Here is a 27,495-nt window from a genome sequence, read left to right on the forward strand (position 1 = left end):
GTATACCATACCTTATGTGCTTTAGGAAGAAGTGATCCAGATGGTTTTTTTCTGAGTACATATGCTTGATAGCCCTTCTGGAGATAAAAGGTTGGATTGGACTGTCCTGATCTGGGTAAGAGTAGAGAAAAGGCCTATTACAAAGATGTATTTTCCTTCCCCAAATGCTACCAAGATGTCAAAAGAAGCACAAAATGAAAATAAATAAATTTCAGTGCTGGGAAATCAACAGAGGTGCTACCAGCAGCTCAAAACACTAGTTTTTGGATGATATAAAGCAGATGATAACACAGTGGCAGCTGGAGAATCTGTAATCCACATAGGTAGAAGAGAGGACCTCACTCCCTGCCTGTAAATCATGAATTTTATCAGTAGTACCCCTAGAATAATGCCTAGATCTAAGTAAATGAAGGCTGGGAAAAGAGATTGTATGTGATCAGTCAGAAAATTAATTAAAGGATGCTGGAATAGGTGGGTAAATGGCCCCTCATCTGCTGTTAGAGATATAACCCCCAGATGCTTCACCAAGGCTAGCACCTAAGTATAGCTCTCCACAATGGGAATTCTGGTAAGAGAGAAGTGTCTGGACCAGGGTGAACATCTGGGCCAGGGAGATACAACAGTGCCCCAAGGAACTCATAGATAGCAGGTCATTGGCTTTCCCTGAAAGGAGAGCAAAAATTCTCACATGGACTAAAAATATCCTCCAGATATCAAAACTATTCAATTTACACCTTCATTCACAATATAGCAGTTTAGAATTACCCAGCTTTTGAAGATTCCAAAAGCATGAAAGAGAGGCCTTAAACAATAATTAAAAGAATCAGTCTCTGAGGTAACAGGTAATAGGAAGTGAAAAAAAAATCTTTGAAGTTTCTCCCTAGGCCTTTAGCTTCTATCTGCAAAGGACAAAACTAGTCCAGATTGAATGCAGTAGCAGCTCCATTGTCTACATCTTTCTTCTACAAGCCAGACCCATCCTTCCCAGGAATCATATCTAAGAACACTGATTTTGGCACCATCTAAACCTGTGTGGGTGCCTTTTAACATGGAAAAATAGAGATCATTGCCAGTGGTCAAGAATGGGATCACCTCAAGCTATGTTGATTATTGGGACATGGGAAAATTTATTTGTGATGCTACAAAGAGTCAAGTTGCAATGAAACTTACAACATTTTTTTTAATGCCAGAAGTCTGATTGATGCATTTTTTGATGATGCAATCATATATGAAGTACCAGCCTTTCAAGATAGTAAATGACGTAAGTGAAATATAAAGAAAAACAAAAAGCTTTTTATTGAAGATAGAGTTACCATATGACACAGCAATTCCACTCCTAGGTATAGATCTAAGGGAACCGAAAACACATTTGTATAAAGCCTTGTCCGTGAATGTTCATACCAGCACTATTCACAACAGCCCCAAAATGGAAATAACCCAAATGTCCATTAATAGACAGATGTATAAACAGAATGTAACACAGCCATATAATGGACTGTTAGCCATAGAAGGAATAAAGTTCTGATACATGCTGCAACAAGAATGGGCTTTGAAAACATGATGCTAAGTGAAAAAAAGCCAGTTACAAAAGACCATGTATTGTATGATTCCACTTCTTTGAAATGTCCAGAGTATGTAAATCCATAGGGACAGAAAGTGGATTAGTGGCTGCTAAGGGATGGGAGGAGGGCAGAATTGGTAGGTAAGGATTTCTTTCTAGGTTGATGGAAATGTTCTGGAAATAGAGGTGCTGGTGACAAAACATTGTGAATATACTAAAACCCACTAAGTTGTATATTTAAAAATAGTTCAAATTTTAAATGTTATGTAAGATAAATTTTGTCTCAAAAAAATCCCAGTGACACTATACTTCAACAGAAAAATAAATTAAAAAATACATATTTCTGTTAAAATCTCACCAAATTAAAATCTTCTCCTCTGTGTACATATATACCATGGTTCCTAAAAAGAACCCCCAAAAATGCAGAAGCCCACCTTGGGAAGATCATCACCAACACTGTGCACATAGTAATGGCTAACTTTAATCACTCTAAACATCAGGTTGCCATATAATCCAGAAAACACTGATGGTACCAATATGATAAGAATCATCAATAAGCCAATAGCCATAGCTATTGTTTAGGAGTTGGACAAGATATTTGGTGCTGAAAGAAATGTGTTGCTATAACCAAAGAGGTGGTATTTTTGATCTGCCAAATCTTAGTTAACAAAGATGGAATCTTCGTATTTAAGTATGCAGTTAGGGAAATTCACTCAGCTGGAGAAGACTTTGATTAGACAATCAGTCTTACAAAACCTAATTGACTACCCTCTGCACTAGTTCACTTGGAAACATACAAAGTCAGGGGTGTCTGGATGGCTGTCAGTTAAGTGGCTGACTCTTGATATTAGGTCATGATCACATGGTTTGTGAGCTTGAGCCCTGCATAAGGGCTCAATGCTGACAGCACAGAGCTTGCTTGGGATTCTCTCTCCCTCTCTCTCTGTCCCTCTTTCCCCCTCAAAATAAATAAATAAACTTAAAAAAAAGAAGAAGAAGAGGAAGCATATGAAGTCAGGAAATACAGTTTTGCAGCAGGGCAACATCAGATGAACTTGTACAGCAGGGGCATCACAGTAATCCATGCAGCATTCTAGGATCTACTCTGTGACCCCTGTGTCCCTTTGGTGATGGCTCAGGTTCTAAGAAATGGGACCACATAGGTTCCACCCTGGCTTAGAAGCCTCATGTTCCACAGGAGCTATTGTCTCTAGTAACATTCTTCTGGACACAGCTCCCAGCTTCCTGGCAAGGGACATGAGCAGGCACAAGAACTTGCTACACTTAGGGAAGCCCAAAGTACCCCACCAGATACTTAGAGTTCATTTCCAGGACTTCTAGTTTAGATTATAGTTTATCAATTACATATTATTTTTACCGGAAGTAGTGTTGCCTAGAAACACAGCTGACATGCCACCTTTATGGAGTTACTAGAGTAACAAAGCTAGAAAGTTAACTTAATTTGTCCATAGAGAAGGAGAAAAGGTTCTTTAAGCCTTTCTTCACATCTTGCTAGATAAGTCTCAGGCCCACAAGGTCATCCTACTGGGTGGTTTCAGCTGCATCTCCAAGCTTCAGAAACTTAGAAATATCTATAGGAATTTTCTTTCAAAAGCAAGAAATTAGAAAAAAACATCAATCCTGACAAGGGTGTTACTTATGTTTGCAGCTATGTAGGCAGCCATCTTGTCTCTTGTCCAGGGATAAATCTGAAACTATTCAAAATTCACTGCTCTTTGATATCATTCCATCTCCTTTGGTATTGAAACCACTGGTGGAGTAATGACTGTTCTGATTACGTGCAATACCACAGATCATACCAAATGGACTTTGACCTTCACTATCTACTCTGACAATCAGTTTAGTGTGTTCATTCAGATTCATGAAATTGAGCAATGATACAGGATAACAAGTAGTTTGGAAAATTTGAACTAATAAACATCCCTCCTGCACACTTTAGAGTTGTACAATTGAACTTTTTTTCATTAATTTTTTAAATGATTATTTTTGAGAGAGACACAGCACGAGCAGGGGAGGGGCAGAGAGAGAGGGCGACACAGACTCTGAAGCAGGCTCCAGGCTCTGAGCTGTCAGCACAGAGCCCAATACGGGGCTCAAACCCACAAGCCATGAGATCATGACCTGAGCTGAAGTCAGATATTCAAATCGACTAAGCCACCCAGGTGCCCCTAAAGTAACTATTGATGTTGATGCTAACAGCATTTTAAATGTATTTGCTCTAGATAAGAGATCAAGAAAATTAAAGATTAAAAGACCACTGTCATGGTGTTCGAGCATGGAAAACATTGAGTATCCAGTACAAGAGGCTTAGAAGTACAAAGCTAGAGATTAGAAGCAGAGAGGCAAAATATCCCCTAAGGACATGCTCTGATCCTATATTTTCAACAGTAAGGCCATGGTGGAAGATGAGACACATCAAAGCAGAATCAAAGATGAAGTCAAACAGAAGATGCCTGTTGTGGAACCATGAATGCAGAAATAGACCAAGCTGACCAAAACAACATAACACATTCCACAGAGTTATGAAGTCTGAAAGATCCTAATTTGTAGAGAGATCAGTGACAGTTTTTAAAAATCATATTTGAGCTATTACTAGACATTTTGAATACTTGAATACACACAGGGGAAGAGAATACAGGTTCATTCTATTCATATGAGAAATAAATGGAAAGTGCTATTCATTTTAGAGAACAAAGTTTCTTTGTTTTTTTTGTTTGTTTGTTTGTTTGTTTTTTGAGAGAGAGAGAGGGTGGAGAGGAAGAAAGAGAATCTTAAGCAGGCTCCATGCCCAGCATGGAAAAATGACATGGGGCTTGATCTCACAACAGTGAGATCATGACCTGAGCCAAAATCAAGAGTTGGACACTTAACTAGCTGAGCCATCCAGGCACCCTGAACAAAGTTATTTTTAAATTGTCATCATTTGTTGGGGGGGGGGGGGCGTGGAGCCCAGAGCACTTAGTATAAGACTGCCCCTCTGTAGTCCCAAACACTTCACTTTTCTTATTTCCCATCACTTATATCACTACTGTCATGAACCCCCCAGGATTGGTCTCATCATGTTTTGTTTTTTTAAGTAAGCTCTATGCCCAATGTGGGGCTTTAACCCACCATTATGAGATCAACAGTCTCATGCTCTACTGACTGAGCTAGGCAGATGCCCCTTATGCTCTTTATCCTTGTTTAGGTCATCAACAAAAGTCCCAGATTCCCATATCACCACTTACCTACTATACTCTAATTCCCATAAGGCTCTGCACAGGCCCTGTTTTGTCTTCTTCTCCCACCCTGCCCTCCCCCAACTCTTGATATCTTTTCTCTGTGCCCCTGGAACTGTCTTTCAGCATAATCACAAACAGCTTCACTCTCTGAATGGACACTTCACCTTCTTGCTGTGACTAAAGCTTGAATGTTCCATGAGGCCCCTGTTTCCTTTGCAGGCTTATTACACAGTAGATTCCACCCCCCTCCCCCACATCACCTATCCTGTAGGCCTGGAGATGGAGTCTACGTCCCTCTTGATACTCATTGCCACTTGCAAACTTTTTGCCCTCCCTCCTGCCTAAACCCTTCAATCCAGCTTTGAATCTCATGTTATGAGACTACTGCACTCTACCCATTCTTGTTGCAACCAACTGCTCTTAAATCACTCCCCCTCATTGCCTATTGATTCACTATTGCTCTTATTTACACTACTCCTATCTTCATTAATAATTTCAAAATCTACTCAGATGTTCATTTTAACACTCAGGACGGTGTCAGCTCCTTGAATTCTTCTACTCCAGTGATATTTTCCTTTATACTACTTCAGTCACCTACTCTAGGGGACACACCTTACACACCAATTCAAGCACTGCATAATCCATCCTCGTTAAGCATTTCTATCTCTGACCATTATCTTTTCACTCACTCCTGCTGGTTGGTACCTTGATTCCAACAATCCTTCAATCCTGGAAACTACCATTCATTGATCATACTATCTTTTAGCATCCTTCAGCTTCTCTTCCCCTACATCCTTCCTTCACTCGTTTAAATTTGATGGTAAATTACATAACCACCCTCTTGAATGCATCTTTAAGATACTTATTAAACCCCTCTCCAGATTATTTGCTTGGCTTCCCCCATTCTGTTTTTTTCCCCCTTAATGTTTATTTATTCTGAGAGGGAGCGTAAATGCACAGGGTGGGTGGGGAGAAGGAGGGGCAGAGAGAGAGGAGAGATAAAATCCCAAGCAAATTCCTGCTAAGCGTGAAACATGAAACCGGTGGGGCTGGTTCTCAGGAAGATCATTGACCTGAGCCAAAATCAAAAGTCAGCTGCATAACCAACTGAGCCACCCAGGCAACTGCCGCCCCCATACTCCACCCATTCAAGTCCAACTCTTTGCCTACACTCATATAGCTGAACCCAGCTGGAGAAAGAAACATGGTCAGTATCACATGCTGTGGGAGATGCAGGAGAGAAGTATCAAAGGAAAAGACTTCAAAAGGGAAGGGCTGGAGAAGGTATAAGGCCTTAGCATGTTTACACAGCTGAACACAGCTGGCTGTGCTGTGGCTTGTAAGGATCGCCTAGAGCCATTAACGTTGTCCAGGGTCAGATCCTCCTTCACAACTGACCCTTCCTAGTGTTATAGAAACCAATTAACTTCAAATTCAACCTTGAAAAGCTAAACCATTAGATTGATGAACACACTTGCTTAGCTGACTTTAGGCACAGTCTTCCGCAATTATCCTAATAAAAAGAAGCTTCATTCTGGAGTCAGGGCCTCATTCCGACTCGAGTATGAGGACCTTCACTTAACTGCACTTTGCGGACTCATCTTTTGCGACTCCGGCCATACTCCCTGCAACAATATGCAATATCATATGCCTCTGGCACTTATCACTGGCATATGTATTCCATGACTAGTGATTTATGTGAAAATAAAAACAGTGGTAAAGGAGATGGATCAGAGAGTTTTATGGTATAGAATTAAAAGGTACATCCCAATAGACACTGGAGGCGGAAGTAGGTGTAATAAAAAACAGCTTAGGTTTCCAGCCTAGAAGCCTTGTGTTGTAAACAGTGTTTAAGACCTTTCACCTACTATTATGCAATTTAATTATTAAAAGGAGCAAGTACTTATTGCAGATCAGGAAACTAATTCTCAGGGAGTTTATATAACATTTAAATTCCCAGTCATTAAGTGGCAGATAGAATTTCCTGGAAGCCAGCACTGTTTCTACAGTTCTGCCTTTATCACAATACTACTTTTAGAATAAATTTTTTTAAAATTTGTTTGTTATAAAACAGACCAGAGCCAGATTCATGGTGGAGAACAGTATTGTCAGGAGCGTCATCCAGTTCCATTCCCTCACTTCAAAAAGAACTAAAGCCCAAAGTAGTGCTGTGATTTGCTAAGTGGAAGATCTAGGATTAGAATTCAGGCCCACCAGCTGGTGCCATTAACTCAACCTTCGAGAACATTGCCAATTACAACGGAATTGCACCTGCTTCTCAGAAAAAAAAAAAGATCTAACGGTCACATAACAGAAGTTGAGAGAAAACCTCTTTATATTATCCCACAAAGCTTCCAACCTTAATTGCCTCAGTGAATCTTCCAGGTACAGGATTGCATCCTTCAACAAAGATTCCTTCTCATAGCTGGACTCATGAATGTTGTGGTGCTTCCATTATTGTCCTCGAATTGGAAATACCCAGGATGAAATGCAGGGGACCACTGACGGCAGCCCCCACCTACAGAGCGAGTCAGTGCAGGAAAAGAAGCGGGGAGGGGGGGGAAATTGCGAACCCACCGTGGGCCAAAGAAAGAAAAGCACACTGTACAGATTTGTTTCCGCTGGAGGAGAAGGCCGGCGTCGATACCTGTATTGAGCAACGGTCAGGTGGGCCTCTGGCTCGGCCCCAAAGCCAGGCAAGTGCTGGTTTAGATAGGCCTCCAGGGACCTGGTGTCGAACTTGTGCTGGGGCAGCACTTCGGTGGTCTCGGGCTCGAGGGAGGCACCGCCCTCCATGACTGCCTCTGCCGGCCGCCTAGATGCAGAATCCACAGGCCTTCCGCGCTGAGACCTCTGGCCTGAGGAATGCTACTCCACGGCTTGGGGGCGAGGTCCCAACGCGACGGGGCGGGAGTGGCCCCACCGCGACGCGGCGGAGGTGGCCCCGCCTCTCCTGCCAATCACACACATCCCTGGGCACCGTGGTTGAACAACATTGGTCCCTGAATCTGGTCATTCAGGCTCTAGTCGGGTTGTGGGAGATGACCTCCATGTGCTCGCATTTAACAATTTCAGTCAGCCTCGCAGTTGGAGGCCGCTATTCTGAAGAAGGCAAAGCCACGTTAATCGCTCCTAATATGAAGAGGCCTCTTCTACCTCCAAATTTCACGAACCGACAGGCGGAAAAGACCTACTGGGTCCGGTTCAGAAATGGGCCCGTCGAGACCTTGGGCCCAGGAATAAAAGATCCTGGGTGTTTCTCCTAACCGCCCGGCTGGAAAGGCACCATCAGAGGCCGCCGGCTCCGGTCGCTAAGAACTCTGGCCCTGGTGCGGCCGGGTCTGTTAGGACCGGGCGAAGAAGGAAGCAAAGAGGAGCGGGTATTTTTTCTGAGGGGGAGCGGTGACAGCAACGCACCGGAAGCGGTACAGCGGCCGGACCCCGGGAGCGGCGGCGACGTGTCGTTCGTGAGGCGGTGGGAACACTTCCCCAGGGTTCTGGGCTAGGAAGGCCGCGGCTAGGTGCCTTCTCGCTTACCCCTCGCGGGGCCAGCAGGCCTAGCAGCGTGGGGCGGAGGCGACGGCGAAGGCCGGGGCTGGGAACGTTGGCGGCCGGCGTCCCAGCCATGGCCGAGTCTGTGGAGCGGCTGCAGCAGCGGGTGGAGGAGCTGGAGCGGGAACTGGCACAGGAGAGGAGTCGGCGGGCCTTGGGGGGCGGCGACGGAGGCGGCGGCCGGGTCCGCATCGAGAAGATGAGCCCGGAGGTGGTGGACTCCAATCCTTACAGGTGATCTGCGTTGCGGGTGGGAGGCCGGCGAGGGGGCGAGGTCAAGGTCTCCGGGTGGTCAGGAGTGAGGCGCTCCCTTCCTGTGCAGCTCACACCGCCGCCCACCTTCCTCTTCTTGAGACCTGTTCCCAAATGCCCGGGGCCAAGTCTCAGTACTACTCGGTATTCTTCCTCTTAAGAAACAAAACCCGAGCGAATCAGCCATATGGTGGCTGCTCGCGGGCCGGCTGAGGACACGCGGCCGGTTTCCTAACGCCCCTCCCTCTGTTTTTAGTCTGCCTCGTTGTGCATAAAACTGATAGTAATAACTTTCAGAAGATATTAAATATAAAACCCGCTAAGCATAGACTTCGAGTTTCATAAAGGCTTCTCAAAATTTCAAAATTGGGGGCGTGGGGGGAAAGCACAATTAGCTTTAGTTTTAAAGCTGTTTGACTTTACCAATACTGTCAGCTGGCTCGATACAGTGCAGGGATTAAGAGGAAGGTCTCTAGAACCAGATTGATTCGATTCAAATCCCAACTCTTAGTAGCTGAGCAACCATGGGAAATATGTGTTTAGTAGGGACGAATGGTACGAGTGAAATGTTCAAATAATACCTAAAACTGAAAATCCAGAAGTAACAACGTTAGCATGCTATTTAGAGATGTGTTAGTAACAGTTGAAAATGAGGAAGGAGAGGAAAAGGGACGTGGGGGCCAGGAGCTTGCAGAATTTTAGCAAGCCTGGTAGAAGTATTTGACTCTTTAAAGTGTAAACGAATGGGAATTTTATGTATATGGGTTTAAATACACACACACACACACACACATATTGAACTCAAGATAACAGAGTAGACTAACTAGGTAAAGTACCTCTTAGAGTCCTTGGCATACAGTAGGTGCTTACTAAAAGTAGACGTCATCCGTTTTGGGCAGATACAACTGATGTTAAACATTAATCTGAGTGTTAAATGTTAAATACATATGCTAAGAAAGCATGGGAAAATGTTGAAATTTTACTTTGACCTGCCTCATCTAGACACTTAACATTTAAGTCAATTGTTTTTGACCTTGGCTGCCCATTAGAACATCTGAGGTGCCTTTTTAAAAAATCTTGTTGCACAGGCTACACTTGGAAGGATCTTCAGGCATGGGTGTTTTTAAAGCTTCCCAGGTGATTTAGTCTCACCTGGTAAAGGCATGCTGAAAGATTTCTTTTAAAGCATTAGTAGTGATTGAGTTTGTGTTTTTCTGGGATGATGTATTTTTATCTACATCACATATTAAAAGATTGTAATTTAAAACATTTTTTTGTTTTAAGCCGCCTGATGGCATTGAAACGAATGGGGATTGTAAATGACTATGAGGTATGATAAACCTTTCCAAGTTTTCGAAGATGATTTCAGTAAATGAAAATAATTTCTGACATTTTTGATGAAAAGTTAACCAACAAATGTATAATTTTGCATTTCACAGAAAATCCGTACCTTTGCTATAGCAATAGTAGGTGTTGGTGGAGTTGGTAGTGTGACTGCTGAAATGCTGACAAGATGTGGCATTGGTAAGGTAAAAACATTTCTCTCCTTGTCATGTAGGGAACTACTCACTTATGGAGTGAATCAGGTACAAATTAGGAATTTTTTCCTCATTACTAATGGTTTATTGATTTGTGGTGTATTTATTCGGATTGTTCTTTCTACCCAAAGGAGTTAAGACGTAACCATATCCAGGGGCACCTGGGTGGCTCAGTCGGTTAAGTGTCTGACTCTTGATTTCAGTTCAGGTCATGATCTCACAGTTTGTGGGTTTGAGCTCTACATCGGGATCCTCTCTGACGATGTGGAGCCTGCCTGGGATTCTCTCTCTCTCTTTCTCTGTCTCTCTGCCCCTCCCCTGCTCACTCTCTCTCTCCTCTCTCTCAAAAAAAAGAATAGATAAACTTAAAAAAAAGACATAATACCACCCAAATGGAAGGTGATATTAATGCTAATAAAACAAGGAATATCTAAATTGTCTTCAGGAATTTTTTGTTTGGGGTAATAGATTACAATTTGGACTTAAGTGTTTTAGATATAGAGCTTTGAGAAGAAGGCAGTTAAGAACGTGTGAAACAAAAACATGTAACATAATTTTTTTTTAAGGTTATTTATTTTGAGAGAGAGAGAGCTCATGTGACCATCTGAACAGGGGAAAGGCAGGGAGAGAGAGGGGGACAGAGAGAATCCCAAGCAAGCCCCACACTGTCAGCACAGAGCTTCATGTGGGGCTCGATCCTAAAAACCATGAGATCATGACCTGAGCTGAAATTAAGAGTTGCACGCTCAACTGACTGAGCCACCCAGGCCCTCCTAACAAATTTTATTTATTTATTTTTGAGAGAGAGAGACAGTGTGTGAGTGGGTGACGGGCAGAGAGAGAAGGAGACACAGAATCCGAAGCAGGCTCCAGACTCTGAGCTGTCAGCACAGAACCCAGTAAGAGGCTTGAACTCACCAACCACGAGATCATGACCTGAGACGAAGTTGGATGCTCAACCAACTGAGCCACCCAGGCGCCCCTAACAAGTATTTTTTAAACATGCTTTATATAAGATGAACTAGAAAGCATGTACCTTTCTTAGTTTTTTTCCCCAAAGAATAGTGGCCTTTTATTAGCTTATTCAGAAATACTTTTAAACCTTTTAGTTGACAGGGTTGTATTAGTTTCAGGTGTACAACATAGTAATCCAACAGTTTCATACATTACTGATTGCTTATCATAAGTATAGTCACAGCTGTCACCATACAATGTTATTCCAATATTATTAACTATATTCTCTATGCTGTACTTTTCAACTCCAGGTCTTATTTTTACCCAAAGAAAAATAATTTGAAAAGATACACGTACCCCTGTGTTTACAGCAGCCTTATTTACAATAGTCAAGATATGGAAGCAGCCAGCCCAAGTGTCCCTAGATAGATGAATGGATAAAGAAGATGTAGGGTCTGTGAGTGTAAAATGGAATATTAGCCTTATGAAATCTTGCCATTTATGACAACATTGATGGACCTAGAGGGTATTATGCTAAGTGAAATAATTCAGAGGAAGACAAATACTATATGATTTCACTTCTACGTGTAATCTAATAAACAAACAAAGTCTGTTAAATACAGAGAACTGGTGGTTGCCAGAGGGGAAGTGGGTTGGGAGGATGGGTGAGATAGGTGAGGAGGATTAAGATAGAAAAACTTCCAGTTATAAAATAAATACCTCTCTTACTCTTGAAATTGAACTGGAAAATGCTCTAGGTTGTTTTTTGTATGTATGTTTGTTTTGTTTTAATTTAAGATTTTATTTTTAAGTAATGTCTACACCCAACATGGGGCTAGAACTCACAACCCGGAAATTAGGAGTTCCACAGTTTACCAACTGAGCCAGCTAGGTATCCCTTTAGATTTTTTTAACCTGTACATTTTTTTTTAACTTCTACTTTCTTTTTTTTTACTTTTTTCCTAAAATTGATGTAGGTTGTGGGTAGGAAAAAGAGGTAATCTTATACTAGAAATTAGTATACCTACCAATTTCAGACTTATAAAGCCAAAGTCCATGATGTTAGATTCCTAGTGGTTGAATACCAAAACTTTCCACAATTTTCACCCCTTTGTCATTTTGATAAAGCAAATATTTTCCCCACAAAGTTTATCAGTGCTTTTTAATATATTGGTCCATCCCATACCCCAAATTATTTTTTTAAAGTTTATGTATGCATTTAAATTTATTTGAGAGAGAAAAAGAGAGAGAGGGAGTATTCGAGTGAGCAGGGGGAGGGGCAGAGAGAGGGGGGGAGAGAGAATCACAAGCAAGCTTTGAGTAGTCAGGTGCAGAGCAGAGCTGAGGTGGGGCTGGATCTCAAGAACCATAAGACTGTGAACTTGAGCCAAAATCAAGAGTCAGATGCTTAACTGATTGGGCCACCTAGGTGCCCCCCTCCCCCTGCCATGCCCCAAATTCTTAAAGTAGTTTCAAAGTTGGCATTCATTTATCAATATAGAAAAGGCAATACAAAAATACTGAAAATGTTTATTGACCTTTTAAAGTTTTTCAAGAGGTTTACAAAAGCCAGCCACCAATTGCGTAGAGCTGACATAAGAACCCTGGCTGATTGACCTAGGATAGTAGATATCCTAGAAATTGAGTTTCTCAGGTTTGAGTGTGCATCAGAATCACTTGGAAGGCTTCTTAAAACATAGATTGCCAGACCCTACCCTGGTGGTTTTGATTCTTTAGGTTTCGATTGGAATTGGAATTTCAAACAAATTCCCAGGTGATTCTGATGTTCCTAGTGGGGGTAGGGGAAGGACAGACTTTAAGAACTGCTAGATCCTTGGCGCATCTGGGTGGCTCAGTAAGCATTTGACTCTTGATTTTGGCTCAAGTCATGATCTCACAGTTTGTGAGATTGAGCCCTGAGTTGGGCTCTGTGTGCTGACAGCACAGAGCCTGCTTGGGATTCTGTCTCTCACCCGCCCCCCGCTGCCCACCCCTCTACCCCTCCCTGGCTCATGCTGCGCGCGCTCTCTCTCTCTCGCTCTTGCTCTCGCTCTCGCTCTCGCTCGAAATAAACAAACTTAAAAAAAAAAAAAGAACTGCTAGATCCTTGCTACTCAGTCTGATGTCCAAATTAGTAGCATCAGCATCACCTGGGAGTTTGTTAGAAACGAAGACTTCCAGACCCTTCCAGATGTGATGAATCAGAATCTGTTATTTTAACAAATCTCCAGATGATCTACATGCATGTTAAAGTTGGGACAGTGCTCCTGTATTTCTGACGAGCTCCAGGTGCTGCTGATGCTGCTTGCACAGGCCACGTTTTGAGTAGCCAGGATCTAGAACAGTAGTTATCAAATATTGCTGTAATTGGAATCCCCTGGGAAGTTCAAACTTTTGACATCCAAACTGGAATAGAATCAGAATTTCTGGGGATGGGACCCAGACATCAGTATTTTTTAAATGATGCCAGTGTACTCTCAAGTTTGTAAGTTAAGGATGTACATAGGTAAGTTTCAGAACTCTTTTTTCAGTATGTAAAACAGATAAACAAGAAGCTAATTCGTGGGGTGAAGTAGGGAAGTGGAGAATTGGAGACTTAGAGCCCACTTCTCACCCCTGAAAGTTTCTGGAGTCTTTGTGGTGCCTTGGACCATCAGACCTAGATTAGCTGCTTTATTGAAGATACAGGCCTAAAATGTGAGTGACTTATCCATTATAAGAGCTTATTAGTGACAGAGCTACAACTCACACCTCCTAACCCCAAATTTGGGATTTCCTGCACCTTATAAGCCAGCTACAAGGCTGAAGAGTAAAATTTAATACTTGGCCTGACCGAATAAATATTGTTGAATGAGCTAAAATAAACTTTATTTTGGAGACTCCTAAGTCGGGTCAGAAAATTACCACAGGGGACAGAGGTGGTATATTTTCTAGCAAGATACTAAGGGTTACCTAGATGTTCTGCGGGATGAGTTAATTTTGTTGTTAATAAGATCCCCCCTTCTTTTTTTTTTTTTTTTTTTGTAATTTTAGCCATGCATAGGACAGTTGCACCACAAGCCACAGTCCCCCTTAACCACTGCTGTAGCCCTTGCATCTATGCTTGCCCTGCCCTTCTCCCCATTTTTGTTTTTGTTATTAAATTTAGGATGCTGAGAATTGTATTAAGAAGTCACAGGATTTTAGATTAAGAAAGGGACCTTAGAAATCTTTGGGTGCAACCTGTTCTTACTGATAGGAAATGGGATCTTTAAAAAGGTGTGTGTGTGTGTGTGTGTGTGTGTGTGTGTGTGAAATGTTGTCATGCCTAAATATACTTTGGAGTAATGTTTTAGCTGTGGGTATGTATGGTGTCATAGTCACAAAAGGAGTCATGTTATACTATAGTTTTAAGTTATGGCATTTGTTTTTATCTTATTTTATTTTTTTAATGTTTTATTTATTTTTGACAGAGCAGGGGAGGGGCAGAGAAAGAGGGAGATACAGAATCCGAAACAGGCTCCAGGCTCTAAGCTGTCAGCGCAGAGCCCGACGTTGGGCTCTAACTCACAGACTGCGAGATCATGACCTGAGCCAAAGTCAGACACTCAACCGACTGAGCCACCCAGGCGCCCCTGTTTTTATCTTATTTTAAAATTTAATTCATCTAATGTGTTCTTGGCCTTTAGTAAACAATTGGAATGAAATGGAATAAACATTAATTTCTCAGTGGATCATTTGGAGAGGCAGTAAATGTTAGGGTGCAGATGCTGGATTGAGAATGCCTGAATTTAAATTGCATTTCTGCATATATTAGCTGAATGAGGTTTTTGAACATGTGCTGTAGTTGTTTCATTTATAAAGGAGAATTAAAGTCCCCATATACTTAAGTCATGGGAGCATTAAATGAGGCACCTAGTATTTTAGAGTTAGCTGGTATTATTTCTGTTAAACCCATCAAATGTAAAGTCCACTAATTTATTCTTTGTTATTTGTAGTTTATTTCTTGGTATGTTTTTCATCAAAATACCACTATTTTCATTTTAGTTGCTACTCTTTGACTATGACAAGGTGGAACTGGCCAATATGAATAGACTTTTCTTCCAACCTCATCAAGCAGGATTAAGTAAAGTTCAAGCAGCAGAATATACTTTGAGGTAAATGGAATAGAGATTAAAGACATCTTTAGTGACATCTTAGTTTGCATATTTTGTATAAGTTAACCTAATGCATGAATTTTTCTTTACGGAAATGCAGGTTTCACATCAATTCTCTTACCTCTTGATACTGTGTTGGCAACCTTTTTCAGATAGGGCTAGATAGTAAATATTGTAGGCTTTGAGGGCCCACTATGAAACTGCCCTCAAGTCATGTAGTTGTAGTGTGATAGCTGCTATAGGCAATACAAAAATGAATGAACGTGGCTGTGCTCCAATAAAACTTTGTTTATGGACTCTTAAGTTTAAATTCCGTGTAATTTTAGCATGTTATGAAATACCGTTCTGTTCTTTTTCTCCTGCCACCATTTAAAAATGTAAAAACCGTTCTTAGCTTGCAGACCTCGGAAAAACAAAAACAGGTGGCAGGTCATACTTGGGCCCAGGGCCATACTTTGCCAATCCTTATTCTAGGAAGTTTCTTTGTGAACCCAAACGTCTTTCACTGAATTAAGGAACAAAGAAGTTCTTTTGTCAGGCTAAGCTATAGCTCACCTAGGTGTTAAAGGCTTAATTCCCAGCACATAGATGGTGGGAACATTTCTGTAATCCTGCAGTCAACATGTTTTGAATGTAGTCTTCTCCTTGGAGTGGGGCACAAGAGGTAGAAGAGGACTTTAGATTTTCTTTGAATAGCTTGAATTCCATTTTTCTTACCTCTGTTACATGATCTTTAGCTTTTTCAGTTCTTTTTCCTGTTTTCTCTTAATATTCCTACTAGTAGTTTTTATAATCATTCCCTTTTTCCCCTCTTAGGAACATTAATCCAGATGTTCTTTTTGAAGTACACAACTACAATATAACCACAGTAGAAAACTTTCAACATTTCATGGATAGAATAAGGTAAAATTTTACTATGAATATTTTGCAGTGTCCAGCTCAGTTAAACAAGTATTATTAGAAAACCACTGATGTTGGGGCACCTGAGAGGCTCAGTTAGTTAAGCATCTGACTTTGGCTCAGGTCATGATCTTATGGTTCATAAGTTTGAGCCCCATGTGGGGCTCTGTGCTGACAGCTCAGAGCCTGGAGCCTCTTTCAGATTCTGTGTCTCGCTCTCTCTTTGCCCCTCCCCTGCTTGGGTTCTGTCTTTCAAAAATAAGTAAACATTAAAAAAAAGTTTTTTAATAAAAAAAATCTGATGTTTAATTCAGCGAGTTGGTAGATTTGATATATATTTTTGTTTTTAAAGTAGTTAATTTTTGTGTTAGTAACTCAGTAAAAATACTGTCCAAAAGACAATAGTAACAACAATTAAAAATTAAAAATCAAAAACTCTGTTGTTATGGTGTTATAACCAGGGATCCTCAACTATAAGTTCTGTGTTCTAGATTATATTTCTACGTGAAGGTGGTTTTCTCCAGATTGTAACAACACTGAGATACTGAATTGTATTCAATTTTTATTACATTTACATTTGGAGTGAAAAAGGAATAAAAGTCTATGAAAGCTGATGGGGAAATGGTAACTTTTGTGAACAGACTTTATACTTCTTGTGTCTTCTGTGAGAAGCACTGTAGTATCATTGATGTTATATACATATTACTCAATACATACTGGATCTTTAACATTAAATACTATGCCTTAACTGTACTCAAACATTTACTGAAAGCATAAATGTATGACTAAACAAATTAGAGTGTATTTTGTGTCCTGATTTCTTTTTCCTCCCCAAATAAAATTTATATTCTTTACCTAGTAATGGTGGATTAGAAGAGGGAAAACCCGTTGACCTAGTTCTTAGCTGTGTGGACAATTTTGAAGCTCGAATGACAATAAATACAGTGAGTATTCCTATTGTATAAGATGTTATACTCATTCATCTGTTTTCTTGTATAGTTCTGTATTTAAACCCTTTTATAATGTGTTTCATTAATTTTTAATGTTCTCTTAGCCTACTTTTAAAATTTATTCTTTCTAGTGTGCCTAGGTGGCTCAGTTGGTTGAGTGTCCACTCTCGATTTCAGCTCAGGTCATGATCTCGCGGTGTATGAGTTTGAGCCCCACGTCAGACTCCATGCTGACAGTGAAGTCTGCTTAGCATCCTCTGCCCCTCCTTTGCTCGTCCTCTTTCTCTCTCTCTGAAAATAAAATAGACATTTAAAAAAGTTTTATGCTAATAGTTGTGGGGCGTCTCTAGCTTTGCTGGTGTGGCTTATGTTTCAGTATCCTGTTCTTTATTATGCCAGTAGAGGAAACTATAAATAGTAGATACTTCTGATGTACAATTTTTAAAATAAATGACTATCTTAAAATATGTTATTCTATGTTAGCATTGGTTTTAATATTTTACTTTATTTTTTAAGATATAAATGCGTATACATTGCTTACAAACCTTGTTTCTCAGAAATAAAACAATTCTTTGGAATTACTGTGGTTTCAGCTTTTCAGAAGGTATTTTGCAGTTTTTTGTTGCTGAAATTATTTTAGAAAAATGAATTTTTACAATCAGAAATACAATAAACTTAATCACTCAATTTAATTAAATATTTATTGGCTGCTTACTTGAATGTTGTCAGTTTACTTTTTAAAAAAATGTTTTAAAAATTTAGAGTGGAGGTGGGGTGGGCAAAGGGGGAGAGAGAGAGAGAGAGAGAGAATATCTTAAGGCTCCATTCAGTGCTCAGCATGAAGCCTGAGATGGAGCTCAATCCCACGACCCTGGAATCATGACCTGAACTGAAACCAAGAGTTGGATGCTCAACCCACTGAGGAATCGAGGTGTCCCCAGTTTACTTTTTAAAATTTTTTTTTTTTCAATGTTTATTTATTTTTGGGACAGAGAGAGACAGAGCATGAACGGGGGAGGGGCAGAGAGAGAGGGAGACACAGAATCGGAAACAGGCTCCAGGCTCTGAGCCATCAGCCCAGAGCCCGACGCGGGGCTCGAACTCACGGATCGCGAGATCGTGACCTGGCTGAAGTCGGACGCTTAACCGACTGCGCCACCCAGGCGCCCCTACCAGTTTACTTTTTAAATAGAGAATGGCAGTTGCCAAGGAATTCCATTGTTGATAACTTTCCTCTTTTGAAAATTTAAATCACCCTTTGGTAATCATTTAGTTAAGCTCCAGTTTTTCATGAAATAACTTTTGATAAATTAATTCTTGTTTTTTTTGTTGTTTTCATCTGTTTCTACTAAGGCTTGTAATGAACTTGGACAAACATGGATGGAGTCTGGGGTCAGTGAAAATGCAGTTTCAGGGCATATACAGCTTATAATTCCTGGAGAATCTGCTTGTTTTGCGGTATGCATGATTCATTTTGGCTTATTAACTAAAGTATTGAAGATGTATTTGTATTGAAAAGGTATTATAATTCAAGGAATAAAAACTTTGAACGTGATGGAATACTATTTTGAACTTGCTTACTTTTTCCCTTTCATTTTGAAATATATTTTCTTTATTTTTCATGTAGTGTGCTCCCCCACTTGTGGTTGCTGCAAATATTGATGAAAAGACTCTGAAACGAGAAGGTGTTTGTGCAGCCAGTCTTCCTACCACTATGGGAGTGGTTGCTGGGATCTTGGTACAAAATGTGTTGAAGTGAGTGAGGGCAAATTTTTCTGAATAGTTTTGTTTGCTTTTGATAGAAATATATTTCATAAAGCATTTCAAATATTGGAATTACCATCTAAGTATATAGTTTCTTAAAATCCAGCATATGGTTTTTATATATGTATAATATATATATATATATATATATATACTTTGAATTTACATATATTAGTATATCTAATTTAAATATAAACATACATATTAATATACATACATGTGTGTTACTCTGTGCATTTAGAATAGCTCTTGTTACATGGTACAGTAGTACTGGTTTATGAAATATTAACCAAATGATTTAAATCTCTGCAGGTTTGACCAAAGAACATAAACACATTTCTTTACTTAACTCTTACTAAAAATAATATGAATGTGATTAAATATTAAAAGGATAATACCTCTGCTCTCTGAAAAAAAAGATATTCACAACCACACCATCTAAACTATAGTGAAAAAGGACAAAGGTTCCTTTGCAGCTAAAATGAATGTAAAAGAGTTTTATTAATGTCAACTCACATTTTATTAAAAGGAGAAAGCCTTTAGGTGTTCCTTTCCTCAGACCATTTTTTTCTCACTTTACAACTTTAATAAGCTTAGTTATGTTTCCATGCCTTCCGGTATAAGAACAAATTGCAACATGATACAGGGAGGTATCCTGATATCAGAAGTGTCAGCTACCAGCAGAGAAATTGCAAAAAGCATACCTAAGAACTTTCAGGGCAACTGTTGAGGGCTATTTTATGTAAGAGCAATAGCTTGTACAAACTTCAGTAGGCCCTATCCAAACAAAATATTTTATAGTATGTTCCAAAAAAAAAAAAAAATCATAGCTACAAACTATTTTCTTAAGGACGTGTCCTATTTAGCCAGCCCCCTATGGATGGACATTTAAGCTAACTTACAGATTTTTTTGCTGCTATTAACAATGCTGCAAATAGCACCTTGCATATATCTCTAAGTTAGGTTTTTATAGATACGAATTTTTAGAAGTGGAATTTCTGAGTTTATGCAATATTTATTTTGACAGATACTACTAAATTTCTCCTTCAGAAGGATTGTGTATTTCTATCACAGGGTAGGAATACCTGCTTTGCCCATACCAGTTCATAACATTGGGTGTTATCAAACTTTTTAATCTTTGTCAGTATGATAGGTAAAAAGCGGGTATTTCATTTTAATTTTCAGTTACTTATGAAAAGGGGTGAGCACTTACATTTTTCTGTGAATTGTCTGCTTCATATCATTGGCTCAATTTTTGTCTTGTACACTCAGTGCAAATGTGTTTCCTTTTGTTGTTTATATTTTGTATGTGATTTTTCCTCTCTTTGTAAGCTTCTAAAAGGAATCAGAACTGTTAGGGAACACAAGGGAACTTTAAGGCATACTGGAAATGTTCTATATTTTGATCTGGTAGTGATTACATGGGTAAAGACTTTTGGAAAATTTCATTGAGCTGTACATTTAAGATTGTTAACCTTATAGTAAGTTATATATAAAAACTTTTAAAAAGTAGTTAGATGTAGTACCAATCTCAGGGATTCTTCTCCACATTTTAATCTGACAACAGTACTTAAAATACTGTTGCTTATCACAAAAACCATTAAGTACTTAAAGATCAATTTTTAAAAATTCGGTTCTTTTATGGTCTGTTTCTTTATCTAAGTGTACTTTGATTTGCTTTTCTAGGTTTTTGTTAAATTTTGGTACTGTTAGTTTTTACCTTGGATATAATGCAATGCAGGACTTTTTCCCTACTATGTCCATGAAGCCAAATCCTCAGTGTGATGACAGAAATTGCAGGAAACAGCAGGAAGAATACAAGGTATACATCACTTGGTCAGAATGTATGAGAGGTCATACTGTTTGGACAGTATTTTAGAACAATTACTTAGATTTGAAAAATAAGATAAATGGATTCTGGATTTTTATTTATTGTATCTCTAGGGGGTAAATGTTAGTAAGAAATTAAATTCACTACGCTACCAAAGAGAAAAAATTTGTTTGAAGTCCTTTTTTACTTTGGTAAAATAAAAAGCCTGTCTGAATTTTTGATTAATGCTTCAGAGGCCTGAGAATGAGTAAGAATACTTTGATACTGTTTGATTTCTACAGAAAAAGGTAGCAGCACTGCCCAAACCAGAGGTTGTTCAAGAAGAGGAAGAGATAATACATGAAGACAATGAGTGGGGTAGGAATTCTTTCATAAATTGAAATGGCAGCATGAAACATAATCTCTTATGGGAGAAAATATAATTAAATTATACAAACTTTGAATAATTACTGCTTATTAAATTTCCTTGAAAACTATTATAATATCACATTTAACTCTATAGGTATTGAGTTGGTGTCTGAGGTTTCAGAAGAGGAACTGAAGAATTCTTCAGGTCCAGTTCCTGACTTACCTGAAGGAATTACAGTGGCATATACAATTCCTGAAAAGGTACACCTAAAAGCTGATTTACCATAAGTGTCAGATAAGAGAAAATGTCTACTTACCTTCTTTCTCTTCATCCTAGTTTATAATGCCAATACAGTATTTCCTAATTTGGATATTTTATGCTATAGCAGTTAAGATGTGTGAGAGAGGTATTCAGTGTTAATGTGGAAATATACAGTACATTTTCACCTGTTTGAAACATAGACCTAAAATAGTGATATTGACTCATTAATGGAGCAAGTAGGTTTTAATTAAATGAAGATATCATTTTTTATATTGAGAATTTTAGCCATAATACCATTTAAAAATACCACTTCAGTAGAAATCTTAAGAATACTGAAATTACTGCCTTGTAAATCAAAATATTGGTGGGGAAAGTAAAAGACTTTGTCTCTCCTAAAAATTAGAAGGTATATTTATTAAAGAAAGTTTACTTTGTAAACTAGTTGAACATAGTAAACTTAGTGATTATATATTCCTAAGCATCAAGAATTTTAGACGGTTATTTTTTCGCTATGTTTCCCTCATTTGATAGCAAGAAGATTCTGTAGCTGAAGTAACTGTGGAAGATTCTGGCGAAAGCTTGGAAGACCTCATGGCCAAGATGAAGAATATGTAGACAATGGACTGACCTACATTTTATTTCCTGAGTTTAAGCAAATGTCCTTGCAATTAAAAAAAAAAAATCACTTAAAAACTTACAAAGCTTAGGGCAACATTAATTGATACATAATCTTCACAGAATTGTTACACTTTTTGAAAGTACTGTATCGTTTATCACTTTCTCCCTTCAACTAAATCAATAACTTTCCTAAAACTTCTGTTTCATTCCTGTTAAGAAAACTTGAAAACTTAGCCACTGAAATGTTTTGGCCTTTGGAGAGGGATGGGAAGGATGGACCAATAATATGCTATGTTTCTTTTCTTTCCAGTAATTCTTTATGGTGTGTTGTCTGAGGCCATGGACAATAAAGTAGTATGTGGTTCTCAAATGTAGACAGGGCAGGGGGTACCACCTATTGGTTAGAGCTAGCAGGCCTCCACTCATTGTGTTTAGAATCACTCTCTACAAGAAAACTACTACCATTAACTTGGCCAACAGTGAATTTAAAATAATTAGCCTATAAAATAAAAATATCCTCTCAAATGTTACCTGATGAAATACAAGCTGAAATGTAGTCATTGGAAAAGTTTGTAAACCTGTAAGTTATATATTAAAAACAAGACAAAGGCAAATAAAAGGAAACTTTCTTCACGGATAAACAGATAAAAGGTACTTTCAGGAAGTACAAGTTATTATACTTCTGCACTGACCAAGGAAAAGGAATCATAGCATCTGTGGAACATATATATCTGGAGTCACTGTACTTTATTTTGAGCAGCAAGGAATGAATTTAAGCTAAGATCCTCTAGATTATACCCATTGTATGGGCTACCTTCAGAATACTTCATTTAAATTTGATTCTCTAGATAATTAGTTATCCTGTATTGTGGGCATAAGAGAGATGTAAAAAAACCTCTGTAATGACTGATGTGTACTTATTCAGTGGGAGAGAATCAGTTACCCTGATTATGATCACTAAGTTATAAATTGATAAACTGGTTTTCTTTGGAGTTGCATACAAATAAAGTTTAGAGAGCCTTGGATAAATAAATTCCCAATGGTTTGGAGACCAAAAAAAAAAAAAAAAAAAAAAAAAAAAAAAAAATATATATATATATATATATATAGGCGCATGTGTAACCATTATCAGTAGGATGTTACTATGCTACTATTTTGATGATTTTTTGCTTTGAAGATAGTAATATCTAAATTGTATTTCTAGGGAAGAACATTAGTACAAAATGAAAAATGCAGTATTCCCTTGTAAAATAAAGTTCTAAAAACTGATTTCAGAAACCCCCAAATATCAAATTTGTTCAATATATTTGTTTTGAGATTCTAGAATCATATAGTAATTCTTATGTTTAGAGTGAAGTTTGGAAAGTAGGGGGATAGTTCTTCTAGCCTTGAAACTTATTTATGTTGCCTTGGTAGGTCATTTGCAATTCAAAAAAAATCAGTGAATTCATGTGTAAAATAGTTTTTTTCTAGTTACTCAAGATGTTTTGAATTTCAAAAAAGAAAAGTCTTTCTAAAATAATCCCATTCCTTTGGAACCTCTGGTACACTGATTTGGGAAGGCTTTGCTTATAATTTAAAAATGGTATAGTTTGATAGAGTATAATAGCAAGAACATACTTTTATTCTGCTCTTAACATAGGATTTCATACTGCTGGTGTTTTATACTGCATCAAATCTTAGATCTAAGTTATATAATTCTTTCATATATTCCATTAAAAAATAGTTACTGGATTATTTTACCAGAAAAAAATCTGGTAACAGGTACCTTTTGCTATGTGGAGTGCTCTTTTGATAATCTTTGCCATGAAAACTTACAGGAGCTGATAATGAGAAATTAATCAACACTGAGTTTTACATTACTAAATAAAACCAGTGTTTGATCAGATTTCTAAAAACAACTGTTTCTAGAAACGTGAAAGAAGGAAACACACTTCCAAAACTGCCTTAGCACAAGGGCTTTAAATTATAGTAAAAGAATTATATTCAGCTCCCTTCCCCATTGTTAATGGGGAGCTAATTTATGTACTACTTGTATGTTTTATTTAGTAAAAAAAAAAATGTATTATGGTTTCCTCACATAAAAATACTCCTTGAATACCTACAGACACAACACAAAAAGGTGGTAACCATTTAAGAATATTAAGATTTAACCCTCCCCAATCACATTTTTTCCATATTTTTTTCTGTAAAGTATTAATGAAAACTATAACCACCATTATTTGGTTCCTACCAATTCAGATGTATAATTGAGTTGTTTCAAAGCTACCTTTTTCATTGTGAAGGTGTATATCAATGTAAACATAATAGTTCTATTTGAGAACCTCAAATAGATGTCTGCTTCAGCAAATTTTTATCTTAAGTAGGCATTTTACATAGAAACATTTGAATTGGCAGTACAAGAAGTAGTAAGATCAAAATACAGCTTTCAAAAGTATAAACTTAAATCTCTTGAAATATATGGAGTCCTCAAGCCCCAACTGTAATTAATGAAGTTTTACCACAAGTCACTTTTAATAAATTATGTTTCCACTTAAGGTTTTCAAGTCCAAATTATGTAGGAACAAAGAATAAATGCATATCATTCTTTTGCTGGTTTTTACTTTTTTCATGGTTCTTCTAGAATATTAATCTCAGATTATTTCCAAAAGCAGTTTAAAAAAATTTTTTTAATGTTTATTCATTTTTGAGAGAGACCGCGAGTAGGGGAGGGGCAGAGAGCAGGGACACACAGAATCTGAAGCAGGCCCCAATATGGGGCTTGAACCCACAAACCTTGAGATCATGACATGAGCTGAAGTCAGACACTTAGCCAACTGAGCCACTCAGGTATCCCACAAAGTAGTTTTTTAAGGCATTAAACTTAATATTACTACTTATAATGTTTTAAATTACTAGCTATTAGATAATTGCCTTTTATTTTTTTATAGATTAAAAAAAATTTAATTTTGAGAGAGAGAGAGAAAGAGCAGGGAAAGGCAGAGAGAGAATCCCAAGCAGGCTCCATACTCCCAGCACAGAGCCTGACACAGGGCTTGAGACCATGAACCATGAGACCATGACCTGAGTAGAAATCTTTTTTCCTTTTGACCTTCTCACAAAAGGGGGAGAAGGAGGCTCATTATAAGATCTTGCCCAATTTCTTCTAAATCACAGCTATAGTGACTTAGAATCAGACCATTGCTTGTCAAACTTAGGTGCATATGAATCACCTGGGGATCTAGCCAAACTGCAGATTTTGATTCAGTAGGTCTGAGGAGAACCTCTAGAGTTTTAATTTTTCATCCGCTCCCAGCTAGTACTGATGATTCTGGTTCATGGACCATCCTGTGCATAGCCAAGCCTTACAGAACATTAACCAAAACCTTATAAAGTCACCAAAACTCAATTTGGTATAAAATGGAGTGGTAAAAAGAAAACTTGAAATTGTACTTTTATTTTTAAATTTCCCTTAAAAAAAAAAAAAAAAGAGAGCCCTCTGTGCATAGGAGGGGCAGGGAGAAAGAGAATCCCAAGCAGGCTCTGCAATGTCAGTGCATGGACCCAATGTGGGGCTTGAACTCATGAACTGATGAGATCATGACCTAAGCTGAAATCAAGAGTCAGACACTCAACCAACTGAGCCACCCAGGTGCCCTGCACTTTTATTTTAAGACAGTGAAGTATAGCTATTACATCTTTCACCTTTATAATTAATATGTTGGAATCTTACAAGTATTAAAATTAAAGATTTTATTATATATAAATACATAAATGGTTTTAACCAAAATGTGGCAACATTTATAAAACCTGTAAAATATTTCATTTTTCAATACAGAACAGACTAATCTGAGTTTGAGATAAATGAGATCAATTTAGGCCATTTAAGAAAGAAGAGACTGTCATGTCTCTAACTTGGGGAAGGTCAAGGAATGCTAAGAGCTTGACTTGTTACTGCATTAATGGCTTCAGATTATGCAGGTACATGTAACACAGCAGAACAATGTAGACTAGGCCTGGCCCAGTCTGCTCATGGAAAAGGTAGAATTTTTAAAAAGGTAGCAGAGACAACTGTTACTAGTTCATTTTACAGAAGATAATTCAAACCTTTCATAAACATTGTCCCTTTATTCTTTGAAACTTCTTCGAGGTAGAGAATCAGGCCAGGCTACTGCTGAAAAGCATGACCAGGAATGGTGAGGCCAGAGCAGCTCTGAGAGATGAAAGAATTATGGAATTGAACTCCTTGTCTTTACTGCTCTTCCAGCTCTTGTTGAACAGACCAGTCCACTCTTCATGATCAATTCTTCATATCATTTTAGGATTCTAAGGTGTCCACATCCATTGGTCCCATACGATAGGAAAGTTAGTTATTTTAAACAGCATACACTGACACAATCATGACTGAAACCTCAATGTAGTCCAATGCAATTTCATGCAAATATCAAATTACACAAAGTAAAAATAAATTAACATTTTTTTAATGTTTTAAATTCTAATGTTCCAAATGTTTCTTAATTATTTTGTCCGAAAGTGCATTTGCAATGAATTGTAATTGCCATTACCTTGGTCCCTGATGAAGGAAAACATTAGGAGAATGGGTTGTTTTTAAGCTAAATGTGTCTCCACTTGATGAATGTCGGGAAGGAGCTTTTCCACCCAAAAGTGATGTTTCTGCTTCTTTTATTTCCATCGCCCTTTTGTATAGTTCAGCAGCTTTTTCAAAATCCCCTTCTTCATAGCTTTGTGAGAAAAAATTGTTGAAATGAGAATATAACCTCTTAACAACTTGAAATGACCTTACAGGATACAGAATAACAAGCTGTGAATAATTCCTTTCTCCCTTCTATTTCCAGTGCATGCGCTCAGGCTGACTAGTAAAACAATACCCAAACTCTCCTTTCTATCCGAACTGCTAAAGTATATCTCAGTGCCTCATATAGACACCAGAGAGACCATGTTGTAATGGATGCAGTGAAATTGCTAAGGGAAGTCTCCGCATCTTGAGATACACAAACACAGAAAAAGCAAAATCAACATGCACTTAATGGTAAATTAGTTTTGAGGACAGCAAATTGCCCATATTACCCCCAGAGCTTGTTAGCTGCAAATGTAAACCATCTTTCACTACTTACCTGATACATTCGTCTAAAACAGAGATTATGCAGCCTTCATTTCACTTCTGGATACTACTTTACTTTAGTATCTTGAAGTAAATCAACCCCAAACAGCCCCTTTACCCCCTTGAGTCCAAGGAAAAACAATCAGCACCAAATATTCTGTTTTGTTCTATGATGACTCAAAGCTGTTCTAAAATGGAGTTTGGCTGTTATCAGGAAGCTGAAAAAATTCTTACCTAAGCACAGCTAAATTTTTTAATGTTTCTCCAACTCGAGGATGCATCCGACCCAGGCTGTCTTCATAAATCTTTAATGCTCTTTCATATAATGGCAAGGCTTCGATATGTTTTTTCTGATTAAAAAAAAGTAACAACACTCACTTGAACACATGGAATTGCTGAACTTACTATTAACATATTCTAGACTAAGCTGATATACTTGGGTAAGCACCTCTAAAAAGGTTAATAACCTCCCACAGGATGTGGATA

The 27,495-nt window shown here is 38.4% G+C and overlaps 3 protein-coding genes across 7 annotated transcripts in view; 1 reads left to right on the plus strand and 2 right to left on the minus strand.

Annotated features, from left to right (window-relative positions):
* The window catches only part of ACAD11 (acyl-CoA dehydrogenase family member 11), a 91,036-nt gene extending 83,320 nt beyond the window's left edge, over positions 1-7,716 (minus strand). The window contains exons 1-2 of one of the 2 annotated variants that reach the window (XM_025913201.2): positions 7,451-7,716; positions 12-111 (exon numbers count right to left, since the gene is read on the minus strand). In XM_025913201.2, coding sequence (XP_025768986.1) covers positions 12-111; positions 7,451-7,599 — 249 coding nt within the window. In that variant the 5' untranslated portion in view covers positions 7,600-7,716. The other variant, XM_086674298.1, reaches the window with a different exon arrangement.
* A 108-nt stretch (positions 7,717-7,824) lies between these two features.
* Positions 7,825-24,499, plus strand: UBA5 (ubiquitin like modifier activating enzyme 5). Of its 3 annotated transcripts, XM_025913029.2 has the most exons (12): positions 7,825-8,589; positions 9,892-9,937; positions 10,047-10,136; positions 15,126-15,235; positions 16,052-16,138; positions 16,995-17,079; positions 18,439-18,543; positions 18,713-18,840; positions 20,536-20,671; positions 20,962-21,037; positions 21,183-21,289; positions 21,822-24,499. In XM_025913029.2, the coding sequence occupies exons 1-12, from the start codon at positions 8,429-8,431 to the stop codon at positions 21,903-21,905; spliced, it is 1,215 nt and encodes a 404-aa protein (XP_025768814.1). In that variant the 5' UTR covers positions 7,825-8,428; the 3' UTR covers positions 21,906-24,499. The 3 variants fall into 3 exon arrangements, with proteins under 3 accessions (XP_025768814.1, XP_086530425.1, XP_025768816.1); XM_086674299.1 differs by lacking the exons at positions 9,892-9,937; positions 10,047-10,136 and having other exon boundaries at positions 8,367-8,589; XM_025913031.2 differs by lacking the exons at positions 7,825-8,589; positions 9,892-9,937 and having other exon boundaries at positions 10,045-10,131.
* A 1,028-nt stretch (positions 24,500-25,527) lies between these two features.
* NPHP3 (nephrocystin 3) overlaps positions 25,528-27,495 on the minus strand; it is a 44,153-nt gene continuing 42,185 nt past the window's right edge. The window contains exons 26-27 of one of the 2 annotated variants that reach the window (XM_025913793.2): positions 27,244-27,359; positions 25,528-26,629 (exon numbers count right to left, since the gene is read on the minus strand). In XM_025913793.2, the coding sequence (XP_025769578.2) occupies positions 26,449-26,629; positions 27,244-27,359 (297 nt within the window). In that variant the 3' untranslated portion in view covers positions 25,528-26,448. Of the gene's footprint in view, positions 26,630-27,022; positions 27,360-27,495 lie in introns of both variants that reach the window. The other variant, XR_015239975.1, reaches the window with a different exon arrangement.

Source organism: Puma concolor, chromosome C2, assembly GCF_028749965.1.
Source record: "Puma concolor isolate L17-30 chromosome C2, mPumCon1.1.hap2, whole genome shotgun sequence".
NCBI classification, from domain to species: Eukaryota; Metazoa; Chordata; class Mammalia; order Carnivora; family Felidae; genus Puma; species Puma concolor.

What these genes read in the sequence shown, in the direction of transcription:
- UBA5 (XM_025913029.2), top strand. Translation starts at nt 8,429, where the DNA reads ATGGCCGAGTCTGTGGAGCGGCTGCAGCAGCGGGTGGAGGAGCTGGAG. An exon ending in CTCGAATGACAATAAATACA is followed by an intron (nt 17,080 to 18,438) that starts GTGAGTATTCCT and finishes GTTTCTACTAAG; the next exon opens with GCTTGTAATGAACTTGGACA. An exon ending in ACATGAAGACAATGAGTGGG is followed by an intron (nt 21,038 to 21,182) that starts GTAGGAATTCTT and finishes TTAACTCTATAG; the next exon opens with GTATTGAGTTGGTGTCTGAG.